The sequence below is a fragment of the Mesoplodon bidens genome (genome assembly GCF_964165515.1).
Source record: "Mesoplodon bidens genome assembly, chromosome: 16".
In the NCBI taxonomy this organism is placed as follows: domain Eukaryota; kingdom Metazoa; phylum Chordata; class Mammalia; order Artiodactyla; family Ziphiidae; genus Mesoplodon; species Mesoplodon bidens.
The window spans coordinates 73546077-73570293 of record NC_138173.1 but is presented as its reverse complement, the minus strand read 5'-3'; the positions used below and the strand labels follow the sequence as shown (position 1 = coordinate 73570293).

Below are 24217 nucleotides of genomic sequence, written 5' to 3'. Positions count from 1 at the left end.
AGATGTGAGATTTGGTTTACATCTTTGATCAAGGGGGGTCCCGGACATTGAACTCTAGAATTGACTACTTACTTAATCAGATACAGCCATGCTAGACAAATGTAGGCCTCCCTTGAAGAGCACCTCATCTAATAGGCTTCCCCCAGGGCTGAAGGTGATGGAGATAAATGCCTCTGAGGGAGGACTTGCTACTAAGAGAGGAAGACACCAGGGAAGAACCTAGTTTCTTATCCCAAACTCACCTTTTGCTCAGTAAGTGGGCAGAGAGGAGCTAGGAGTACTATGCTACTGGATGTCCCTCCACGTTGCAAACACATCAAGAGTGGAGAAGCAGTGTTCTCATCCACAGTGTGTACCTTCCTAGAACTTCCAGCCGTTGGCTCTAGCTCCACTCAGTGGGACATTATGTCATAAACTCCCCCATGGTAGCCTTGTACAGAGTAGCTCTTCAGGTCCACTGTGACCCTTCATTCTTTCTAAATATCACTTCAGTCAATGACATGGATGGATTGCCCACTAGGTGAAAGTAGCTGGGAATAGAAGATGAGTAATATTCTGTTCCTGATTTCCAGGAGGGGAGGTTGGGGCAAAACAAACTTATAGAGGGAGAGAAACACAAACCCAAGTTTACTTCTTTTATGGCTGGAGCCATGTAGGATCTCTCTGTGATCATTCCACAGTTACTTGTATGATGCTTCAGTGCTGGAGCCATGTGAAGATGGCAGGCAGCAAGCACATGCCTGTAGAATGGAGCAGTTCCCTGGGTGGGAATGTGACCTAGACCTGGGACTGTCAGTCACCTTCCCCACCCCATGCCTACCCATCTGTCCAAGCCTGACAATGCTCACTCTATTTTTCTACTGCTGAAGGAACCTCTGTGGGGTGTCGGTAAGAGGGCGGCAGGAACAGCGTTGGACAAAGTCATAGTAACATGAAATCATCTGTGATTTCTATATTTTAACCATTTTGGGTAACAAATACTTGTAGTTCAGCTCACAGTTAGTCACCACAATCCAGTGTGTTGGGACACAAAAATTGGGAACTGCTAACCAAGATAGCAACAACGTGTTGCTGACAATTAAAAGGCCAGAAAGTTAAAATTGTTTTCCTGGAATCACAGCTAGTTAGTTACAAAGCTAAAGGCTAGCACGTGGTGGGGAGTGGGGGTGGGGTTTGATTCCCTTTGTGATTTATAGAGCTGATTTCCTTTTAAAATCTAGGCTTTAACATGGGTTAGAAGCTCAACTCTTCTACCTCCTGGATGTGTGAACACAGGCTATTTGAACTTCCTGAAGCTCAATTCGAAGATTAAGTTCAGTATTAAGACTAGGAATGTGTGGTTTCCAGTGTCAGACTGTGTCTGCATTGCTGATCCACATCTTGCATGCCATGAGACCTGCAAACAAGTTGTTTATCACTCTGGAGTTCAGTCTCCCAGTCTATAAAATGGGGATAAATAATTGTGCTTATCTCATCAGGTTGGCAGAAGAATTAAATAATTAGTACATATAAAACACTTAAACAATGCCTGGTATTTAATAGAGTCAAATAATAAATGTTAGCTGTTTATTAATGCTGTTGTATTATTATTTTCTTATTGGTTAAAAACAAAGATAGTAATGAAAAACTCACTGAATCACCAAGAAGAGAAATTCAGGGGCCAAAAAAAAAATAGTACCAGGCACACAGCAGGCATACAATGAACAGTAGCTATTATTAATAGAATTCTAGATTTTGAGGTCTGATTGAGCTTGCATTCCTTTTTCAAAGAAACATTCAGAATAGTACAAACCAATTCCATTTGTGCATTCTCCCATAACTGTAACACAGAAGATGACTGATATTTCTATACAAAAATGTGTTTTGCCTTTATGGGTGTGTCTGAATTAAATGAAAAGTTATCAATGTTTACCGCATGCTTAGTAAAAATCAGATTGTATACATATTTCATATAGAGTATAAATAAGTATATTTCTACAGGACATAAATATCTATAGCATGATTATTGTGGTAGTCTAGCAAATCCAAATTCCAAAATTGCGTGAAAGCTCCACAGTTCTTAAGTAGGGGGAAGTGAAGGTAATTTGGACCTTCAGTCTGGGGCTATGTTCACCAAGCCCATTTTGTTGTGATGCTGCCAAGACCTCTAGAGGGTGCTACAATTCATTCATTCATTCATTCATTCATTCACTGTTCATGTAGTCATTGCATTCTGTGTCCTAGGTGTGTCAGGTTCAAAGACAAATAGCATATTGTCTAACCTCAAAGTGTGCAGGGAGGGTTAGAGAGAGAAATTTACAGAAATAATGGTGGTCTAATGAGGTATGTGCAAGGGACCCAAGAGGAGGGAGCAGTTGGAGAAGGTTTACAAAGAACAGGACATTGACCTGATTCTTGGTGGTGACTTTTAGGCAGCAAGGGGACAGGCCCTGAAAAGAAGGAAAAACAGCTAGTGGACTCTGGAGTGAAATAAGAGGCAGCCGCTGAGCCAGGAGATGTGATCGGGGCTCAAGGCCTTGAATGCCGTGCTAAGGAATATGAACTTGATCTTGTAGACAGTGGGAACACACTGGTGCTGCAGATGAAAGGGAAGACCTGGGCAGTGAGACCCAGGAGAAGGATGTGTTAATAATTAAAGTGAGCAATAGAGAAGACTCAAACAAGGGCAGAGGCAAGAGCATTTTAGAACTTTCAAGACTTCATAACTGGTTCTTGGGGTGAGAAAGAAGTCTGGAGACTAGAGGAACTCCCTGGCTTTCTTGGATGTTGGGCAAGGTGGGTCCATTAACAAAGACCAGAAGGAAGAGAAGGACCAGGTAAGGGGGGCAGTAATAAGCTCCTTTCAAGATGCGTTTGTGACAACAGGCAAGCTATCCAATCAGCAGTTTGGAAGAGAGCTCTAGAGCCCAGGGCAGTAATTAGATGTAGAGATGCAGACTCATTCGAGAGGCATGTATACAAAGGTCTGATGTGATGGCAAGGTACCTGTTAGGTAATAAATGAATGAAAAAGCAAAACTTCTAACGTTTAACAAGTACTTAATATAAACCAGTCACTATACTAAGCACTTTAACTTTATTATTGTCCCCACTTTTCATGTTAGGAAACTAACATTTCAGGTGTTGAGGACCAACTGAGTCACGCTGATAGTCCACAAGCGAGGAATAGACCCTATACGACTCCAGATTCTGTGTTCTAACCAAACTTTATCCCTGCACAGCTCCCAGAAGACTTCCATCAAGTTAAAATCCATTTGCAGGTTTCTATGTGGATGACCATTGAGGTTTGAGCTGCATAATCCATAGACACATTTCCAGAGGCCATCAGTGGGTGGGTCCTAATTGAAAAACATTTTCTTTTTAGTGCACCCTGACATTACACTGGGGCATCACGTAAGTCTGTGTTTTACCTGAGTGTTGTTGTTTAATCCTTCACAGCAACTCTAAAAGCCAGATTATTATCATCCCCTTTTTACAGATGTTGCACAGACGATGCCGTGGGGTGGGCCCTGGTCGGGAGCCTTCTGTTGTGAGTTTGCACACAGCCTATGTTCTGCTTACCCTGCGTGAATCTGTCGTATTACTTAGGGTTTCCTTTCTGTTGAAAAGGAGGGATGCTAAAGTGTTCTTTCTTTGTGCTGGGGAGATTGGGCAGGGCTTTTCAATCCACTTCATGCAATTCTAATGGCGGGGTGGGGGGCAGGCATTGGCTGCTCCATGCTGGCTCTGTAGGCCTGGAGGGCCGGCTAATGGGATTTTCTGTGGCAAATCATTCACTTTCTAAAAGTCGTGTTGTTGAGTGTTTATGGGAAATGGCACTGGTTTTGTTTATGATCACCTCCAGCCATATTTTTTTAGGATTTCTCTTTGGATGAACACTTTGACTTCATATTATTTCAATAATCATATCAAATCAGCCTTATGAAGATTCTCCAACATTTTCTTTACGTCTCTCTCGAAAAATCCATATGCTATTGGTGTCTAGTCTTAAAAGTGAAACTTAATAACATACTTTGTAGATCCCTTGCCCTCTTCCATGGGTCCTGGAGCACTGTCAAAAGGAGGCCTTGGTGATAAGAAAATGCAGTTGTGAGCAGGTAGCAGGACCAGAAATTGGAGGGTTCAGGGGATGTTTGAGGTAAACAGGCTGTGGACTCAGAGCTGTGAGATCTGATGCCTTTGTTAATCCTCTGTCTGCTTTCATTTCTGCTTAGTCACAGATAATGGAGTCACTGCAGGACTTGTATTAATGCCTATGTCAAAGTAAGCAGACCTAGCTGAGCCGCTGTCCTCTGCCAGCCATGCTTTTCAAAGGCACACATGGCAGATGAGAAAGGCCTGCCTTCCCTGAGCACCTGAACTTGAGAATCCTTTCTGCTGCGGGCAAAGCAGAGTGACTTGTACAACTCACTAGATTCTTTGAGCCGCAGTCTTCAATCTATGAAATGGGAATTGGAGTTGCTATCATTTCTTTGGTCTGAGAAGAAAGAACTTCAAGGCATAAGTGATAAAAATGAGTAGCCAAGAAATATCCCGAGCATTTTTCAACGTGAGTGTGTCTCGGTGTGTTTTTAGGACATATATGTATATAAGTGCACATATATACACATAGGTATGTATACATATAAAAGCATTGTAGAAGGATGTACAAGAAAATTATTGGACTCTAGGGAATAGGGAACTTTATATTGTGTTTCCTTTGGTAATACTGAGATTTTTACCATATCTGTATTCTATTTTGAAAACGAATGTTAGAATATCTGCCTTATAAGGTGATTGTTAAGCATCCAGTGAGATACAGTATGATGGGAATATCTAGACGTTTCATGATTAGCGTATTCTTTCTTGCTCTATAGACCTGGGGAGTCCAACACACACAGCCTGCTATGCACAAGCTTTGCTGGTCTTCCTATAACTGTACTGACTTCTGATCTTAATATAATAGGAAAGATGAGAAATGGGAATATACAAGTTACCCTGAGTGCCTGGCAACCACAGATATCCTGACTGAATTTTCTGCTTATGAAATGGAAAAGTCTTTTTATGATAAAGCTTGTTGAATGTCTCTGTTACGTTCAAATCAGAAGGGACCTCATAACGTAAAGCCAGGTTTAATTTGAGGCACTGGGGAGTGAAGGATGCTGCTGAGACTTTCTCCAGGGAGTTCTGTGGTGCCCAGTTTCTATCTTCAGGCCTGAATCACTCCTTGCTCATCCTACCAAGGGTGATGGTGGCCAACTGCATATGGCCAAGTCCCTCTCTGGAAATTGCCCTGTCTGGGAGAGCTGCCGACCAAGGTCACACCTCTTCCCCGAGGTAACCCATGCCCAGTGACAGTCAGTGCATGGGTACAAAGACCTGGCCCCTGTCTCAAGGCCACACAGCTGCAGGTCCAGAGCTCCCCCTGGGATCGACTGAGGTCCCTGTGCCTGCATGACAGCGCAGTGTACCTCCTCCCTGTGCCCCACCCTACTCTCCCGTGGCCGTTGCTCCCAAGAGCACACGCCATGACCTTCCTGCAGGCCAATCCCTGTCTTGCAGTCTTTCTCCCAGGGAACGAATCTAAGACCGCCTCAGAGTGAGGGGACGGCAGACCTGAGACTTCCATCCAGGTGTCCTAATCTGTGCCACCTTGCGAGCCATGACCCAACTATCATGATGCAGTGGTGAGTGCGAATATAATTCTACCCACCATTGTCTGCCTTCATGGCACCACTGGGGATACAGATGGAGTTCAGGTGGCTCTTGACCCTTATCAGACCTGTCCTGCCCCCACTGGACCAACTCAACCCTCTTAGATGGCAGCCAAGAGAAAAGGAAACAAAGGAAGCAAGAGGCTGCCACATCGACAACTATGCAAGTCAACTCACAGAAACCAAGAGGATGCAATTCCACCAACACTCCACCTGGCGTTTCTCCCAGCAGGACAGGCCAGGAAGCCCTGGATGGACCATGAAAAGACATTTGCTTGCTCTCCTCTTATCCACGTGAGCAATAGCTTCCTACATCCGCAGAATTCTCCAGGTCACTACTCAGTGCCTCCTTTTTTCTGCCCAAACCCATCCTGGTGAGGTTCCTTCTTCTGTTCTTAAAACAAATCCTTCCTGAAATTCACCGCAAGCCAGCCTTCTCTGGTGGGCTTGCAAGGAAGTCAGAACGGTCCAGGTCCTTCTTCTTCATCATGTCTGGGCCTCCAAGTAAACTGTAGACTTAGGCATCTTTTCCTCATCAGACAAATGACATGTGTGGAATTCTACTGCTGTCGTGCGTCCTACAGCTACCGAAACCGTAGAATGTACAGAGCCTTCTCACACTGCACGGGCACATCCACAGTCTCTTACACTTTCAACACTGAGAATTGCAACTCACAACTACTTCCTATTTTACAGCAAAGCATTTTTCTCCTTCTCAGCACTGTGTGCTATTCATCCGTCAATACAGAGGTCTTTCTAAATGCCTTAGCTCCCTGTGAAAAGGAGCCCACCTCAGTCCGTCCCATGGCTTCTTCTTACAGAGGCAAGAGAAAGAGGCTTGTAAGTGGGTGACATTCAGTGGCCCCAAACCTGTGAGGTCTGTGTTCTCCTCCTCCTCGTCACCATCATCTAATATTATTATTACTATTATTATTTTAATTTGAACACAGTAAGATAGAGGCTTGGCCGGTTTCAGTGGTTTCCCCATACAGAAGGATAGGGAAGACATTCCAACTCTTCTGTTGGCATCTTGAACCGCTTCCCAGTTTTGCTCAGGACCTGGCCACGTGGGATAGCCCTCAGCTTGCGTTTCTGTTTTCCCCTGCAGGGGAGCTTCTACGTGCCCTCTGAGAACTGCATGCAGCATGCTTACAAGTGGCACCGGGAGCTGTGCTTCCTGCTCTTACACGCCTACCGGGGACTCCGTGCCTACTTCCTGACCATCATGAGGGACATCCCTGAGCTGCCACGCATGGAGCTGGGTAAGGGGCTGGGCACAGGGGAAAACTCACCCCAGCAGCCAACCGAACTTCCTCTTTTGGACTGGGGCTCGAGAAAAGTCAGCATGCTTTTGTAAATGTCACAGTAGCAAGCACCGTTTCAGATTTTTTTTTTGTATTCGACATCCTTCTAGCCGGAGAAAATCTCAGACGTGCCAATGCAGGGAGAAAGGACGCAAGCACCTCGAGTCACATTCATTAACTCATTCATTCATCCACGAAGCATTTATTAAACACCTACTTCCCACCTGGTGCTATGGGTACATAATGTGGAGTTGCTTTCTAAGGGAAAGTGCCTGTTTACAGCCTTTTTCTTAATTAGTCTGTAGTTACTGTATTGCAACTTACAGGAGTATAAAACAGTCCTACATATATATATATATGTAGGTATTTCTACATATATATATATATTTCATCTGGATGATATTAGCAAGCTCTCAGTAATCACCATATTTGGTTTTGGTTTTCTGGGGATGAATTGCTTCTTGTCCATCATCAGACATCATGATCATTGGGCCTCATCCCTCTTGATTGACAGATGGTGGAACTGAATGTCAGAGAGGTGAAATGACTGCTCGGGGTCACAGTGTGTAGCTCAACAAGGCAGAAGCACAGAGATTCTTCAGTGATGCCCGGGGCAGAGTCTTTATATCAGGTCACACTCATTTACAGCAGGTGATGGGTTGTGGTTTTGCTCTAAGTCTTCTGATGAAGCCCTTTGCCCCTAGAACAGAAGCCAGGTCCTTAGCCTGGTATTCAAGGGTAATAACAGTCCTGCTGGGAAGGAACCTCAACTTCCCTCCCTACACCCTGAGACCTTCCCTGCTGAGATAATCCTGCTCTGGCAGTATTGATGGCCTTGTGCATTATCCGTTATTACACTGAACACACCACACAACAATCATTTATTTGCATGTTTCTCTTCCCCGCTAGACTGGGGGTCTTTGAGGGCAGAAGCCCCCCAGAGCCCTCACAAACAGTGCTTGGTGCACAGGATGAAGGCATAGGGGCAACGTTGTTGTTGTTGCATTGACTTCTGGTGCCTTGTTACCATCTGGCTTTGTCAGCTCTAATGCCCCCTTTGAAGCACGTGATCTTGGAGTTGAAATTTTTCAGGCAGTCACAGGAGACCCACATAGTACAGAGCCAGTTTAGCTCAGGGGGAGAATGAAGACAGTGCCTTAGCAGTTGGCTTCTTGCTTCTACTTTTTTTTTTTTTTAACCCAAAGGAACTGAATTTATTTGATCACTCACTCACCATATTTTTATTGAATGTTTACTGTGTACCAGGCATTGTGCCAGACCCCAAGCTTACAGCCATGATCAGTGATAAAAGTGCATTGTGCCTCGTGGGGTTCACAGAGCTGAGGACAGCTGCTGGACAGGCAGCATGTGCTCATCCGTGAGGACCGCAAGGAACTGAAGGTTTCCTTGCACTCACCTTGGCAACGATGCTTTAATTAAAACCCACGTGTCGGCCACATGCAAGGTCTGACCACAGCCTCATGGAACTACGGGAAAGTTCAAACACAGGCAAAGCTGCGACCGTGAAACCACAAGCGGCCAGAGTCCACCCAGTTCAAGCTGTAAGACGGTGGGGTTGCGGGCTTCTCTGTTGCCAGTGCGGAAGACTGGGACAAGTTGGTGGCGCTGAGCAGTAGTCTTAGCTCTGCTACCCCACTTCCCTGGACTTCTGAACATCCACCTGTATGAAGGACATACAGACCCAGGTCCTAGATGTGTCACACAGACGTGTGTGTACGTGTGCGTGCCTGCATGTGCGTACATACCCGCAAAAGCACAACAGAATGTGGAATCGCTTTGGACCACACAAAGTGAACATGGGGCTCTTCTGTTTCTTAGAAATGCATCCATGGAACAATGTTGACCTTTATCTAGTGTGCAGCCACATGGGTCCAAATCACCCTCTTTATAAACAGGACCCTTTAGACAGAATAGATAAGGAAAGTCCACAGAAGCTGTGTTTTTTTCTGTGACTTCAGTGCCGACTTGAAATCTGTGCTCCATTCATTCCGTTAACAAATTCTGCATTTCACTGTGTGTCCATTTAATTGTGTGGGTTTTTTTTTCTTTCCTAGAGTCACTTGCTGTTGAAGAAACACTCTCTCAGCTGTGCTCAGAGCTACAGGTAATTAGGAAACTGACTCCTTAGTTCTGAATGGCAGTAGTTATGTGGGGCAAACATAGTTGCTTGCTTGGTGTAGAAATCAGAGATGAAAAGACACGACTGGTTACCTCACATTAGATCTTAAACTGAAGAAATACTCTTCCATCCACTGCCCTAAATCATTGTGTCTCTTAGACACCTGTTGTGTGCCTGGCCATGTGCTAGATATTTTGAAAAACACCAAGCACGTTAACAGGTCTTGGTTTCCCTGACATTCACACTTTTTATTTGTCTGTTAGCCATGCATCTAACAAACGTTTATTGACTACGGGCTATGTGCTTCTCACGGAGGGTGACAGAAACCTTGCACCTGTGCTCAGGTGACTCACACATGGCAGGAGGCTAGCTTCCATGAAGATGATGATTTTGAAGACAGTGCTTTGCATTTGCCCAAAGTTCATCCGTCACATATTAAGGGTATGTGCTTAATGAGTACTTGGCCAATGCATGCTGTTCTGTTAGTTACAATCTCTGAAACACTTTCACATCCCGTTGCACTGGATGGTCTGGGTGAGCACTGCTTTCCTCATGTAACAAGACTCAGATGAGATGGAAAGGAGTGTGTAGCTCAGGGTCGGGGACACAGCTAATCCCTGCTCAGAGCAGGACTCATGAGACTGTCTCATTGCCAACTGACGTTTCTATCTTTTAAACCAGTGTTCCTCATCCCTGGCCTCTCAGTAGAAACACATTTGGACTTTAGACGCACCCTGGCCTGGGTCCCATCTAAACTGGTTAAAACAGAGTAGATGTGAGTAGAGCTCAGGGATTTGCATTTTCATCACAAGTTCCCCAGAGGAATCAAAACCACAGTGAGAGCATCTCACACCTGTTAGAATAGCTCTCATCAAAAACACAAGGGGTCAGTGCTGGCGAGGATGTGGAGAAAAGGGGACCCTCGTGCACTGTTGGTGGGAATGAACATCCGTGCAGCCACCGTGGAGAACAGTATGGAGGCTTCTCAAAAAACTAAAAAATAGAACTACCATACGATCTAGCAATCCCAGTTCTGGGTATTTATTGGAAGGAAATGAAATCACTATCTTGAAGAGGTATCTGCACCCCCATGTCCATTGTAGCATTATATACAATAGCCAAGACATGGAAAAAACCTGAGTGTCCACCCAAATGCGTAAAGAAAATGCGGTGTGTCTGTACACAGTGGAATAGTATACAGCCATCAAAAAGAAGGGATACTTGCCATTTGTGACAACATGGATGAACCTTGAGGGCATGATGCTAAGTGAAATAAGTCATTCAGAGAAAGACAAATACTGTATTATCTCACTTATATGTGGAATCTAAAAAAAAAAAACCTCATAGAAACAGAGACCCTATTGGTGGTTGCCAGGGGGGATGGGGGGAGGTGAGGGAAATGGGCGAAGGTGGTCAAAAGGTATAAGCCTCCAGTTATAAGTAAGTTCTGGGGATACAGCATGGTGATTATAGTTAACAATACTGTATTATATATTTTAAATTTACCAAGGGAGTAGATCCTAAAAGTTCTCGTCACAAGGAAAAGAAAATTGTAACTATGTGAGGTGATGGGTGTATTAAGTAAACTTACTGTGGCCATCATGTCGCAATATATACATGTATTATTATGCTGTACCCCTGAAACGTACAAATGCACCAGGGGTTCCCCCACTGCAGCCTGCGAGTGCAGGGGGAGACATGGATATGTCCCCATGCGTTTGGCCACAAGCAGACACAGGGGAGCATCATGGTCTCTGAACCACTAAGGGGTGGGCTGGGGACCTGAACCCAAGGCCATCTGCGAGGCACTGCAATACTGATGCATCTGGTCCCTGCAGTGGTTCAGGCCGCAGCTCCAGCTGCCAGTGAGTTCTTAGATATATTTCATGAAAACCCAGCGGGTTGCCTGCTTCCTTTGGTACTGCAGGAAAAAGATCCCTGGTTTTGAGTGACAGTGTTGCCTCAGGCTTTATTTGGTACAAAGCAACCAAATTAAGCTGACTGCTGCAGGGATGCAGCTGGGTGACACGGAGGGAAAGGGGGAGTCGGGGAGGAGCACAGCCTGGTCTGTGGTTTGCTAAAGGGCTGGCCTGGTGCTGGGAGTGAAAGAAACAGAGCTTCCTCCCTGCCCTCCGCCCCCGCAAAAGGCACATTCACAGCCCACAGAACTTTTAGAGGCAGGACATCGCCACCTAGTGGTCAACCAAGCACATGGTCACAAAAGCATCCATCTCAAGGATGGATTGGACAGTGGAAACTGTTTCAGGTGATTTAAGACAATTTGAAAGCATAGAGCTCTACAGTCATGGCGTACTTCATCTGCACCTTTACTCTGTGCAAATCTTTTACACGTTTCTTAAGCACCTACGATGTGCCAGCTACTCTACTGTTTGTTGGAAATACAACAAAGATGGCAGAGAGCTCCCCAGGACTACCAGCCTAGGGTGGAACAGATTTGTTCACGCATGAGGCAGGAGCTGTCACTAGCATCAGTGCTGGACCAGGAAGTGTAAGACGAGGGGCCTCTGTGAGCCCCGGCGGCTCTAGGTGACACAGGAGTGAGGCAGGGAGGGAACAACCATGCAAAGCCAGGGCAAGACTCGACCTGTCGGAAGCACCGTGGGGGCTCGGGGCCCAGGACGGCTGCAGAGGGAGCCTTTGAAGCCAGTTTTGGGGGTCTGGGCTGGAAAGGTGATTGGGGCCCATGATCAGGATCCCCGCTGTGCAGCCTGATTAGAAAAGGGATGGCTTGTGCTCTCCGTAACGGGTGGAAAGGTTCTAATGAAACTCAGCCACGTGCTTTGGTACAGCAAACAGGTTCAAATCATGTTGAGCGTCTACCAGACTGCAATAGAAAAATCCTGGGTCCTACCCTCAGAGATGGGCCCAAATGCTTTATGGTCTCCCAGTGGTTCAGTGTGCAGCCAGGACTAAGGCCCATGGTGAGAGAATGCGGCTAGCTCAGGGCGTATAAAGCAGGCTTTCCTCCACCTGACACCTGCTTACCTTGAAGATGCAATGCAGGCATCACCTCCTCCGGGAAGCCTTCCATGACCCTTTCACAGCACTCAGGACCTATCTCTTTCATAGTACTTTGTAGGTCTAACTATCGAAATAAATAGCTGTAACTGGACCATGTGCCCCTTCCAAGACCGGACGTATTTATCTTTGGCTTCCCAGAGCTCAGCATACTCTAAGCTCAGACTTCAGTAAACAGATCAAGGGGCGGAGGTGGTGACTAAATGAGCAAAGGAGCGTGGCTAGCCCCAGATGAAAAGCACGGCAGGGGTGGCTGTATATTTTTCAGGAGCTTCACCTGAAATGGCACTGGGTCCAGACTGCCTCCTTGTCAGCGTGAAGGGCTTCTCTTTTTCTTACCAGAGAGACCCTTCCACACCCATCATCTGTAACTGAACAGGCCCAGGCCTCTGTGAAAGCAGGAAAGTCCTCTTGTGGCTTAATTAGAAGCTTCCTTAATCCTATCTGGAACCATTGCTGTAATCAACTCGGGGAAGAAAATAATGCTCCCAAAGACACATTTAATGAATGGCTTTTCCTTTCCTCTCTGGGGGCTGAGCTCAGAATTCATGCTGTGTTTGCCAGTATTGCTGGAGTGGACGGTGGGGAGAGCCATGGGTGTCAGGGCGAGAAGGCCAGTAAAGGAAGTCCAGTTCCTAAGGCATGGGTGCCTCTCACTGATGCAAAGTCACCAGCTGACTCAATAAAGAGTTACCGAGTTTCCATCATCCATCAGTCACGGTGTAGGTACCGAGAATATTGAGAAGGCTAAAGCTCGGGGTGCAGGCAAAGAAGGGTACCAAAGCACCCTATGGCAAGTGGTGCCATGAGAGTAGTCTGTGCAAGGTCAAGTTGACCGCAAGGAGAAGGGAGGCTAGGCTTACACGTGGAACACAGTAGAAATTCTGAAAGAACCATCAGGAACAAGAGGGACCGCACGGGCTTCTGAAACAGTTACCTGGTGGAGAACAGACAAGTCCAAAGTGGTGAAGAGAGGGAGAAAGGAGATTGGAAGAGGCGGTAGGCATTCCAAGGAGAACGTGCAGCCCGATCAAGGCCCTGGTGCTTGGAAAGAGCTGTGTGTTCAGGTTGGTGCGGCTGGAGCCATGGGCAGCACTGGGCCAGAGGGAAGGTAGCCAGAGGGAAGGCCGGGGACATTGTCAGGGGCAGAAAGGTGCCCGGTGCTGATGCAGGAGCTTGGCGTCTACTAGTGAGGGTAACGTGTTGGAGAATGTAAAGATAAGGCACTAATAGACCATCTAAAAGCCTTACTCTCCAGCCTAGAGGTTTTCCAGTGGCCAGTCACATCCCCTACTCTCCCCAGCCCAGTCCTTCCTTTTCTGCCTCTTAACTCTTTGGGCCATGGATTATGGGACTGAACCAAGAGTGGACGTTCCATGTCTGGTCCCCGTCTCCCAACAGAGCCAGTGATGGAAACAGTGCTTCCATCAGAAGACAGGGTCATTCTCTCGTTTTGGAGTTTTGTAGCTTGTGTTGTCATCAAAGACTGATCTTTCCTCTTGGAAGAAGCAGCTTAGAGACGCTACAGGTGAATGATGCCTTGTACCCGGAAGTTAGTCATTAATTACAAAGCTGCAATACCCAACAATTAAAGAGCCCTACAGAGGGTCAAATTCCTTCTTCTCTGTTTTTCTTTTCTTTCTTTTTTTTTTTTTTTTTTTGCGGTACGTGGGCCTCTCACCGTTGTGGCCTCTCCCGTTGCAGAGCATAGGGTCCGGACGTGCAGGCTCAGCGGCCATGGCTCACGGGCCCAGCCGCTCCGTGGCATGTAGGATCTTCCCGGACCGGGGCACGAACCCGTGTCCCCTGCATCGGTAGGCGGACTCTCAACCACTGCGCCACCAGGGAAGCCCTTCTCTGTTTTTCTTACTCTCAGATGCTTCGCTCCACCCAGCATGCCTTATACTAGCATCAGCCTTTAGTCCAGGAAGAGTGAAGGGAACTTGAAGTGTTTCAAGCGAGGCTTTGAACTTAGTCTCCCCATACACTGTTACACCCAATAAAGGGTTATTTGCTTTGCACACTCATTTTGCAGATGAAGAAACTGAGGCACCTGGCAAAGAAGGAGCTCAGAGATGGGTTTGAAACAGCAATGGTTATGCGTCTTGCTGCATCTTCCAAGACAGACACATGCCCACCACTCTGTTTTTTTTTCAGTGTTCTTAAGTTGACTTTTTAAGCATATTAAGGATAGGGATGGTATAAACCTATTTTTATTGAAATACAGTTGATTTACAATATATTAGTTTCAGGTATACAGCATAGTATTTGATATTTTTACAGATTATACTGAATTTAAAATTATAAAATATTGGCTATACTCCTCAGGGTTAACCCACCTTCCTATCTCCTCTGGTGAATGAGGCTCTCTGCAGGCAGAGACACTCTTTTTTTAAAAAAAAAATACCTTTACTGAACTTCACTTTATTTATTTGCCATGCCCTGCGGCATGCAGGATCTTAGTTCCCCAGCCAGGGATTGAACCCGGGCCCCCTGCACTGGGAGTGCGGAGTCTTAACCACTGGACCGCCAAGGAAGTCCCAAGAGACACTCTCTAATTCATCTTTGTGCTCCCATGTATTCTAAACATGTGCCTGGGATATAGGAGATGCACATTAAATTCTTGGTGGGTAAGTGATGAAGCGTAGAATTCAGTGTTAGGCTTGGACCACTAGTTCTCTGGCTGTCCTCAGTGATGTCCCCAGTGATGTGATCTCTCTTCTCACCTCTCCACAATGAAAGTTAGCCCCAGGCAGACAGCTCTCGTCGTTCTAAACTGAAGCTAGCCAAAAGTTCCCCCAAGGGCTCCCGACCTCTGTAGGCTGGGTCCTTCAAGCTTTCGTTAAGACAACCTGGGATCCTCCTTAAGAAATTTGGAGTGATGGGGGGAAGGTGGTGGCGGGTCTGTTGAGCATGGCCATGTGGAAATCACCTAGCAAGTTAGATGCCATGAGGTTATAAAGACTTGATTGTTTCTCGGGAGATGTTTTACGACGCCTACTCTGTAAAGGCAGCGTAGTGCCGTGGCATTGTGGTGAGATGGTCTTACAGTTGAATCTCAGCTTTGTGTGACCTTGGGTGTGCTATTTAATCCTCTCTCATTTAATTTTTGTATAAAATGATGGCTACATAACTCTACCAAAGGTTCCTGGTGGGGATTAAATAGAAAAGGGCATATAAAAACTCCTAGTGTTCTACCTGCCAACTAGTAGATATTAATAAGTGGAAGCCATCATGATGGTCGAGTACTGAGTTCAGAACGTAATAGCATGCAGAGGAGAGTCCAGAGAAAGGAGAGGGATTCGTTAAAAGCAGAGAAGCCAGTAAAGGCTTCAGGAGGAAGACGGCAGTAGCTTCATGGAGCAGAGGTCCTTTACTGCCACCCTTTTGCCTCCCCAGATGTTGAATAATCCCGAGAAGATAGCTGAGCAGATAAGTAAGGATCTTGCCCAGCTGGCCTCCCACCTGATGGCTCTGTGGACCCAATTCCTGGACACGGTGACATTACACTCCCAAGTGACCGCTTATCTCACCCAGGAGCATCACACCTTGCGGGTAAGGGGTTAAATGGTATCAATTCTCTAATCATGCACCAGTGATCTCTCAAGGAAGCTTTACAACAGTTGGTTCATTGGGCAGAATTAAAGTCAGGATGGACTTCTGCAGCCCCAAGCGCTAGCCCTGCTCCACCGTGAACTTGCGGTGAAACTTGATGAACTTCCTTCGGCTTTCACGTCTTTGCTCTACTGTTCAAAAAATACCTTCCTTGGCTACCAAGGGATAGCAGGCCCATCTCAGGGACGTGACGAAGTGCTTTGACAGTGTTTCAAAGAAGTGTCTTCACATCTACTCTATTGTTCCTAGCACATTTTTTGCCACCAGCCTGAGTGCACAGTGGTGGGTACTAATGCCTAATAAAAGATGTTGGTCTTCTCATTCCCAGCAAGAGGACCAAATAGCTAAGTCTACAAAGAGCTTAGCGGACACACTTGCATGACTGGCTTTGCACATTCTATTTCATCTGCATTTATTTACGGCCTCTGTTTTCAAGGGTCTCATATTCTAGTAGAAGAAATAAGACCTAAATGTAAAAACGACAGAACGCAAGCCAAGAGCAGATTCATAAACATGCATTCAGTTGTGTCCATAAATCAGGTTTGTGCTAAGAACCAGAAATAGAGAGGGCAGCGGGGGGTGGGTAGAAATACTAGTGTTTCAGAACCTCTGGGTTGTGGGCTAAGCTCTCCCTGATATTAATATATGTTACTTCCCTCGTTGAGCCTTAATTTCTTTTTAAAAAGCCAAGGCTAGGGACTTCCCTGGTGGTCCAGTGGTTAAGACCCTGTGCTTCCACTGTAGGCAGCATGGGTTCGATCCCTGGTCCGGAACTAAGATCCCACGTGCTGCATGGTGTGGCCAAAAATAAATAAATAAATAATTAAAAAAAAAAAAGTGAAGGCCAAACCCACCCAGTGAGTTACATTGTTTATACTATTTTATTCCTCAGGTCCGAAGGTTTTCAGAAGCCTTCTTTTATATGGAGCACCAAAAACTTGCAGTCTTGACGTTTCAGGAAAATCTGTAAGTAACCAGTTGCATGCCCACATCGTGAACCCTAAGCGCCAAGGACATTCTTGTTCAAAGTTATTTCTTCCCTTCATCTCCAATCATGAAGGAGAGAAGTCTGCCCACCTCTTCACTTTCAGGTGCATTCTCTCTGAAGGCAAAAGAGTCAGACAAATTGCAGAGGCAGGAGCTGGCAGGTGTCAGAGAGGATCAGTAGCCAAAGTTTTTTGTTGTTGTTGAGTATCCTTATGGTTCTGTAGACAGAATCAAGACTTTCTAGGTCCCTGAAGACATCTGTGCTGAGTCCTCTTTGCAAAATGAATTAGAAGCAGGTGGTGTGGGCACAAGCTATGTCAGAAAAAAAAAATCACCTGAGACTTTGCAGCAGCTATGAAATGCATTTAGCATAAGAATTAAGGCTGAACTACCTAATTAGGAGGACAGATGAATATCTAAGTTTGGCTTCCTCCAGAAAAATTTTAAAAATATTCAGAAAAGTCGAAGGGTTGACAAAAGATGAGGTCATTGTCTCTCATTGTAGATTTCCCTTGTGGGCACAATCATTGCTTCCTCCAAGATGTCTGGCCGTAGCTACACAAGTCCAAGCATTTCTTCTGGTTTCTGAATAGTACGTTTGCCTCCAAACTAAATGTGGATGGAATAATGTTTGAGATGCTATAGTAAATCCAGCAGGAGAAACACTTGAAATCCATCCATCACTTAGGACAGACCCAAAGATCTTTTCACCTTCATCTTTATAACCTTATTTTCTCTCCACACTTAATTCTAGTTGGAAAGTTACAGCAATGTTTTTTTTTTTGTTTGTTTGTTTGTTTTTTGCGGTACACGGGGCTCTCACTGCTGTGGCCTCTCCCGCTGCAGAGCACAGGCTCCGGACGCGCAGGCCCAATGGCCATGGCTCACGGGCCCAGCTGCTCCGTGACACGTGGGATCCTCCTGGACCGGGGCACGAACCCATGTCCCCTGCATCGGCAGGCAGACTCTCAACCACTGCGCCACCAGGGAAGCCCCAGCAATGTTTAAGTTTGCCTCATGGATTCTGAAACTGAGAGGGGCACCAAGGAAAACATCTCTCATGTTAAAATGGCTTTTCTAGAAATATCTAGAGTCACTCACTCATGCATTCATTCATTCAGTCCAGCCCCCTGCTAGAACCAACTGTATTTTTTTTAAATAAAAATTGGGAGAGTTAATTTGGCAAATAGAAGCATCACTTTGAGGACCACTGAGCAAAGCACTGCAATTCAAGACTACTGCAGGAAATCTAATTCCAAATCACCACAACGATATGTAAACCTCAGACTGCCAGGCCCTGGCTGCATTCCCAAGGAGTGTGAACACACAAGACGGTGACAGACACATAGGCAGCTAGTGTCCTGGAAGAGTTTTGTTGGAATGACAACCACTTGTACAAAGTGCAGATGATATGGTATCCGGGAGACCTGGGTTCAAAATCCTGCTGCTCTACTTGCCACAGATCCTTGAGAGAATTACTTTTCTGTTTGTTTGTTTGTTTGTTTTTTCCCTGAAGCTCACCTAGTCTTCGTTTCCTTAAAATGGGTAGGATAATAGCTGTGAGGATCACATGAGAACATCCATGCACAGGACCCGACCTGGGGCAGCTGCAGACTCTGCTCAGAAAGAGTTAGGTGATGCCTGATGACTTAACACAAATGTTTGCTCTTCACATAGACACTGGGGATGCAGCAGGGAACAGAATAAAGATGTTCTCCCCATGGGTCACTCATTCTAGTGGAGAGACAGACAAGAAGTACATGATATCATTTCAGATAGTGATCAGTAAAGAAAAACACATCAAGGTGAGGACATAGAAAATTATGAGAAGAGGTATGGCCAGTGTCCTCATGAATGTTTCACAACTAGCTCTCAGGAGAGCAAAAACAAGCAAAAAAACTCCAGTCTGTAGTGTTTGCCAATTTCCATGTGTCGATGCTCCCACCATAGTCAATTTCAAGCTAGGGATATGTTAGCACCGAATGTGGATTCAGGGAGAGACGTATACAGCTGGCTCTTGCAAGCCAATATGAACTGGCTCCAACACAGCACTGGGTGTGGGAGAAGGAATGTTTTAGCCAAAGAGAAAAAAGGAGGTCTTTCTGAGGATGTAGCATTTGGGCAAAGACTGGGGTTTTAGCAAGCCATACCCTGATATGGGAGAAGACTCTTTAGTCAGAGGGAGTAGTTGGTGCAAAGGTTCTTGTATGGGAACACAAAGTGTTTGGAAGCAAGTGTAGCTAGATTGGAGTGAGCAAGTAGGAGACAGGGAGGCAGGACCGGGGAGGACCAGGATGAGGAATTCAGACTTTGTGCTATGGTAGTTATAACGAATGCCTTAAACGCCTGGCAAGTGACCATGGTGGTGAGACCTTGGACTTCAAATCTCATATACCTGTTTTGAAAGCTTGATCCTGTAACTTATACTACTTGGGACATCAAACTAGTTACTGCTTAGCTTGTGCTTAGATGTGAAAAGGAGATTCCTTTATTCAACAAGTATCTATTTGGTGTTGACTGTGTGCCACATACTCTTTGGGGTATTGGATACCCAGCAGTGAACTAAACAGACATAGTCCCTATGTCATGGAGCTCATCTTTTAGTAATGGAAAGCATATGCATAAATAAATATACACAAATAAATATATACATAAATATATGAATATATACATAAATAAATATGATATGGCAAACGTAATAAGTGCTATGGAGAAATATATCAGCGTGACAGGCACAAAATGTGCTATTTCATAGAGCTGTCAGAGACAGGCTTCCTAAGGAGACACTTGAATGGAGCTCTAAAGCAGGGGGAGGGACTGAGCCCTGCAGATACCTAGGAGATTATAACATTTGCCCCATAGTGCAACTCTGTCAGAGATTAGAGAAATGTGTTACCATTCAGTTAATAGTAGATATTAACCTACAGTAGAAAGCATATACTAGAATACCAATGATGCTATTTAGGAAGAGGTAAACGATTAATTATGTCATTAAATAAGAACTATAGAATCAAGAGGGAAATTTTATTTCAGACTGAGAGAATTACTGGAGGACAGGTCCTAAGGGCTGTGAACAGAATTAAATCGTAGATTGAGATAGTGAACAGATGCTCTGCAATGCTGGTGACTGTGCATGGACACGGGGGTACTCACCTGGTGGTCAGAGCTGGAGGGGAGGGTGCAGCCGCAGGGAGCTCATGCTGTTTGCATAGGGGACAGGACCATCCTCCCACATCAGGATGGACAAGTGAAACTTCGCTGTCAAGACCCTTCTTGTTCAAGCACACGCTAGAGCGTGTTTCCCAAATGATAGGTCACAGTCACTTAGTGAATGGTGAGATCATCTTAGTGGATTTACAATGGCCTTTTTTAAATGACATAGGATAGGGTAAGGTAGGGTAAGTTAAGATAGGTAGTAGTAGTAAGAAGTGTTTCTGAAATGTTTCAGCATGTGTGTTTCTGGGACTGTGCGTGGTTGTACTCCGTGGCCACGTAAAATGAAGACCATTTCTTGCCATGGGTTGCACTGTTTAAAAAAGTGTTTTAAAATGATTTAGAACTGGTTAGTAGCAAGGGTGTGTTTTATTGTTCCTCTTTCTGTTTTTACCAATGTCAGCCAGTGCTTTTCACACAGTAAGGAAGTGTTCAAAGAAAGTTTATTGAATGAATGAATGTGAAAATGTTGATGAGTATGAAGACCTATACTGATGACTTAATTTCTGTAAAATGATCATTGAGATGTCACTCTTTTATGATTTCTGTAGTAATAATTGTAACACCGTCTCCTTTTTAAAAATCATTTATTCTACAAGTTGCTATGTATATAGAGTTGAACACAACAGGCACTTCACCTGCCTTCCTGGTGCTAATAAGTCTATTGAGAAGCTTCTGGTAAGAAGCTGTGCTGAATACTTTACATGCAGTGGCTCATTTAATGTTCACACTCAGCCCCTGAACAAGGAACTGTTATTATCCCCACTTTACAGAAGAAACTGGAGAAACCTGGGCTCACAGAGGTTAAGTAACTTAGACCACACAGCAAGCAAGTGATGCAAACATGGATCTGTCAAAGTCCAGATCCCACACTCCTAGCCTCCCTGCTATGGCTACTCTATATAGCATTGAACCATTATCCTAAAGAGTACACCAGAAAAATAGAATATAGATTTTTTGACCTGTAAATAGAAATATCTGTATGCTGTTGGGCTGTACTCCGGGAGTCAGGATAAACCTGACCTTGAAATAAAAATGAAATGAACAAGGCCCTATATGCTCTACACAGCAGATCTCTAGAACTTCTTCATCTTACTTCATTGAAACCTTATGCCCTGTGATGAGCAATTCTCCATTTTCCCCTCTCCCAACCCCTGGCAACCACCCCTCCCCTCTTGGATTCTATGCATCTGACTAGTTTAGATACCTCATGTATAGTGGAGTCATGCAGTGTTTGTCCCTCTGTGACTGGCTTATTTCATTTAGCGTAATGTTCTCAAAGTCCATCCCTGTTGTCACAGATTGCAGAATCTCCTTTTTCAAGGCTGAATAATATTCCATTGTCCCACATTTTCTCTATCCATTCATCTGTCCATGGGCAATGAGCTTGTTTTCATATCTTGGCTATTATGAATAGTGCTGTTATGTGCATAGGAGTGCTAATATCTCTTAAATATTCTGATCTCAATTATTTGGGATAGATACTCAGAAGTGGGATTGCCAGCTCATATGGTATCTCTATTTTGAAGTTTTTGAGGAACTTCTGTACTGTTTTCTATGGCCGCTGCACCATTTTGCCTTCCCCTCAACGGGGCACAAGGGTTTCAGCCTCTCCACATACTCACCAACACTTGTTTGTTCCAATAACAGCCATCCTAACAGGTGTGAGGTGGTAGCTCACAGCGTACATGCCCTGGAAGTTTTGGTTATTTGTTAACACATGAGAAGCATTGTTTGAGGCGTGGGGTCACATTCACAATGTCTGTATACTACCTTCCAGCAAGAAGGAACTCCCTGCCTAAAATAACTTAGTTCTGACTCTCCAGCACCTATCCTGTTGTATTATAATTAACCTGATTAACCACCTAACTTATTCATGACTCTATAAGTTCTTTAGGTCCAGAATCAAGTTTCAGTCCTCTAGGTTTACTCCCTACCCTGTGCACACCATCCTATGCATGTTGGTGTTCAATCAATATACCTTGTTAATAAGCTGAAAACTGAACCAAAAATTGATGATAGCTGAGAAGTGCAGAACTGATTGCAACAAAATTCCATTTACATATTCAGACAATGGTCCAAAGAATGATGAATTTGCAACGGCCTTCATGGCTTTGAGGGAGAGAATACGTTGCTTCTCTTTTTCTTTCATAGGTTAAAATCCAGTTGAGAAATAAGAGGCAAATGAAATATGCACATTTCATACTTATGTTAAATATACATATATAAAAAAGCATATGTGCGTATATGTCCATCTTCATCATATTTCTTACTGAGGATGCTGGATTACAGAAGTTGCCCTGGCCTGTGCAACGTTCCACAGCTACAGAACTGTTCTCTGCGGGCAGATAAGCTAAAGGGCTGGAGAGTGAGTTTGGGACTTCCAGAGTCAGGCTGCTCTGAAAACATCTGCAGTTGGACAAAGAGACAGAAAGACAGACAGACAGGAAGTAGCTATGCATGCTCAATTCTTCTCCCAAACTCACCAACCTGATAAGAGCATCATCTTTGCCTGGGCAAGAGTGATTGAGCTGGCATGGAGAAAAATGATGGATTGTTAATAATTTTCCCTTCATGGGGGAAAAATAAACCCTTGCCATTTTGCAGGGACTTGAGGAGAAGGGAGTAAACGTTTTCCACCAGCCCAGCCTTTGAACTAGGAATACTATTTATTTCAAATTCTGGAATCATATCACTTCTCGTGGAGCGATATCTGGGTCATGGAGGAGGAATAAGGGGCCTTTTAAAATCCTATATGCAGAAACCAAAAATATGGCTCCTGAACTAGGGGAATTTATACCCTAATCAAGGATCCTGTTGTCCACACAGCAAGCAGTAAAAAAGCAATTTTAGATGGTCCTGTATTCAAATGCCACCAAATATGATTAAGACCCTAAGTGCTATAGGTAGTTAGAGAAATAGGAGTAAAGTATATATAGATTTACAGGTTTCCTCCAAAACACTAATTTACGATTCCTAGCCATTTAGAAACTCAGCATACATTCCACTAGAATGGTATTATTACATTCTACTAATTGGTATGTGATAAATGCCCTGGTGTTTTGACCAAACACACAATCCATGTCCTGATCAGCACCCAGAACAGTTCTGATTCAAAGCAGACTAGGGTTTTGGGGGCTGGGTAGGTAGCTGGGAAGAAAGGGAGGGTAGACAGACAGAGGGCAATTGTTAGAGTCTACTGAACATTTTCTGAATGCTGTCTTGGGATAAGAGGGATGGAGCAGTAAGTTTAAAACCTTTAAATCTTCCTTGAATGCTCATCGGGTCTATGTTTCCCAGGATCCAGACCCACAGCCAGCTGTCTCTGGATGTCCGGAATTCAGAGTACCTCACCACCATGCCCCCGCTGCCCGCAGAGTGTCTGGACATTGACGGCGACTGGAACACTCTGCCCGTTATCTTCGAGGACAGATATGTGGACTGCCCTGCCACAGGTGTGTCTTTTCCGTTTTTGCTTTGGAAACCTCAAGGGTAGGGCTTACCACTGGGTTCCCATCAGTTGCTCTGTTTACATCCCAGCAGCCATGGGAACAAATCAGTGAAGTATTTGTCAGTTCCTAGAGGAGAAGCAAGGTTAAGGTTAAGCTTGTTATTGGAAATGACTTTGTTGCCGTGAATGGACAAAGCAATGGAAGCAAAGGACACTTATAGTAAAGACTCCCTTTTGGACTCCTGGGGTGGAATTGTATTTAGTGCTTCAGTGTTTTCACCTGTAAGTTGGGAACCAAATTCTCCCCCTCACCAGAGTCCCCTGAGAGTCAGATGGAGATCTTTTCTTATCTCAAATGTACAATTCAAGTATAAATTCATTTCTGGTTGAACCTAAATGGCATTCGGTTGACATTCCTATGCGGTGCTTGCTTTATGGAACGAGCCAGGTAAAGTATTTGAGAAAGTGGGCACGTAAATATATGGATTAATGGATGAACAGCTCACTTCAGGGGGAAGAGGTAACATGTTTGTGTGTGTGTGTGTGTGTGTGTGTGTGCATGTGCAGATTGCAATCTGTTTTGCTGGGGCTGCACAGAGTTTGTTAATGAACTGATCCATCAACTGGAAAGAGCCTAGTGCAAACTGTAGAGCGAATGTCTGTTCCCTGTCCCCTGCACAGCCCTGCTCATGGAAACACAGCAAGCTCTTACAAATGACAGACCTGAAAGAGACCCATGATCCCTTAAAGGACCACACTATGCCAGCCCCTATGCT

The 24217-nt window shown here is 44.9% G+C and overlaps 1 protein-coding gene across 1 annotated transcript in view; it reads left to right on the top strand.

Annotated features, from left to right (window-relative positions):
• Positions 1–24217, top strand: part of FAM135B (family with sequence similarity 135 member B) — a gene marked incomplete at both ends in the record, with an annotated part of 167716 nt that overhangs the window by 123565 nt on the left and 19934 nt on the right. The window contains 5 exons of the mRNA XM_081258770.1: positions 6801–6954; positions 9072–9121; positions 15575–15730; positions 16683–16756; positions 23291–23445. Coding sequence (XP_081114896.1) covers positions 6801–6954; positions 9072–9121; positions 15575–15730; positions 16683–16756; positions 23291–23445 — 589 coding nt within the window. The remainder of the gene's footprint in view (positions 1–6800; positions 6955–9071; positions 9122–15574; positions 15731–16682; positions 16757–23290; positions 23446–24217) is intronic.